The 1,878-nt window shown below is 36.4% G+C and overlaps 1 protein-coding gene across 1 annotated transcript; it reads right to left on the reverse strand.

Annotated features, from left to right (window-relative positions):
• Positions 1-336: 336 nt before the first annotated feature.
• On the reverse strand, positions 337-1,575 carry LOC122029177 (CBS domain-containing protein CBSX3, mitochondrial-like). Its single transcript, XM_042588119.1, has 4 exons — positions 1,417-1,575; positions 1,248-1,329; positions 568-641; positions 337-447 (listed from the first exon to the last, which is right to left on the reverse strand). The coding sequence occupies exons 1-4, from the start codon at positions 1,573-1,575 to the stop codon at positions 337-339; spliced, it is 426 nt and encodes a 141-aa protein (XP_042444053.1).
• Between the last annotated feature and the right edge of the window lie 303 nt (positions 1,576-1,878).

The following is a 1,878-nucleotide window of genomic DNA, read 5'->3' on the forward strand; positions in this document are numbered from 1 at the left end:
GGAGAAGAGAGGCGTCGGCGCCGGTTAGGGCAAGGGAAGAAGGTTTCGGGCACGCGTGGGTTCGGCGTTGGGTGCACGGGGAAAGAAGCGGAGGAAATAAAGAAAACGGGAAATAAAAATAAGGAAAAAGAAAAAGAATTAAATATATAAACTTTTTCTCGCTTAAATGGATAGCCTAAACATGCTTTTCCGGATCCCATTTTTATCCCCGTCAACTCGTACATACGAGCTCCGAAAATTTCCCGATAAATTTCCAAAAATTTCGGAAAATTTCCTTATTAATATTCGCCTATTTCCGGTATTTTACAAGCAGTTTAATACATGTTGAGAGATTAACTAGTTGAATTGATTTAGACAATCTATCGACAAAATCTTGCTAAAGAGACCTGTCATCAGTTGCATTGCCTGCAGAACCTTGGTATCTGGAGTCACTGTGATCAGTTTATTCTAGATATAGGAAAAGAATCAGCATCAGATTGGAAGCAAAATAACAAAATCTTGAAATAATACTTCTACTCAATTCAAAATTTTCAGACATTGTCTGTACAACTTGAGATTGAAATTTACCTCTTCAGTCATGATGTCACCAACTTTAGTTGACTTGGAAGATCTTCCCTGTACAATCATTTTCTGGAGATAATCTGAAGAAGAAGGAATCGTTAATAACAAAAGTAATTTGCGCGGCAAGTATAATTGCATAAAAGAACCATTATCAAAACTGGTTCTTAGTTTTCAAAAAAGATATTGAACAGAGGTGAAGGCCAAATTTATCTGCTAATCAACTGCTCTTGTAGGATGTTAAAATAGTCTTAAACTTATTTCCCTAATGTCTTGAAGAGGTGAAGAACAAATCCGCTGCTTAGAGAGAACTGGCACACACATTGGACCATCACACAATTGATTTGCATCAAGTAAATGATTGTGTTTGAGACAATGTGATTATCAAAATGTCATGAAAATAACTTTCAGGATAATTAGATAATTTTTAACTTAATTGAAATTTAAAACTTCACATTGGTGTACACTCAGTTGTAAAAAGATTGCCATAAAAATTGAAGCTGCCGAAGAACATATGAAAATCATCTACCCAGTTGAATCTACTGGAGCAGCCATAGAATTGAGAAATTTACCAACTAATTGGAAAATATCTTATGATTTCACATAAATGTTTAGCTTTATCCATGCACCCATGAGCACATTTAATACCATTTCACAGCCAACAAAAACAAACATGGACAACCAATTACCTCTCTTAGTAATAATTCCAGCAATTGCCTTCTCTTCTTCGGGTCTCACCACCACTAAAACTCCAACATTGTGTTGTCTCATCTAGAAAAAGTAGAGCATAAGCCGTCAGTTAAAACTATTTAAAGCTGGATGGTAATCCCAAACAAGATTGACACAATGGCCATTTACAGATTTGATAGCATCATAAACAGTGTCATCAGTTGTGCACCACAGCCAGGAACCATCAACATTCTTCCCCTTAGCTGTAAGAACATCTCGAATAGTCGTGCTTTCAAAACCATGCTCTTCCAACTGTGTAGGTGAAACTGACTCAAAACGTGAAAACATAGTAGGTAACAAAAGTAAGCTACTTAAATTAACGTTGAACTCATAGGGATCCAATCAATACAGCTTGAAATCCAGGAATTAGAAGAGAGAACCAAAATGACTTAGTATGGCTTATATCTGCGTCCACGTCCACTGTCATTGTTCTGACCTCCACTTGAGTTGCCACCATATTTTCCCCCATGTTGCGGTCTTGAGACAAGTGCTTCAGGCTATTGCCTAAGATAAATGGAGAATGTATTGATGATTTAACAATCTTAGTTACAAAACAAGACAAAAAAACATATGGAAGACAAAAAACAAAGA

Source organism: Zingiber officinale, chromosome 10B (genome assembly GCF_018446385.1).
Source record: "Zingiber officinale cultivar Zhangliang chromosome 10B, Zo_v1.1, whole genome shotgun sequence".
In the NCBI taxonomy this organism is placed as follows: domain Eukaryota; kingdom Viridiplantae; phylum Streptophyta; class Magnoliopsida; order Zingiberales; family Zingiberaceae; genus Zingiber; species Zingiber officinale.

Bases quoted from the DNA above. Each gene is read 5' to 3' on its own strand.
- LOC122029177 (XM_042588119.1), bottom strand. From the start codon at position 1,575: ATGTTTTCACGTTTTGAGTCAGTTTCACCTACACAGTTGGAAGAGCAT. The intron at 1,330-1,416 runs GTAAATGGCCAT...TACTTTTTCTAG, and splicing joins TTTATGATGCTATCAAATCT to ATGAGACAACACAATGTTGG. The intron at 642-1,247 runs GTAATTGGTTGT...CTTCTTCTTCAG, and splicing joins TGGAATTATTACTAAGAGAG to ATTATCTCCAGAAAATGATT.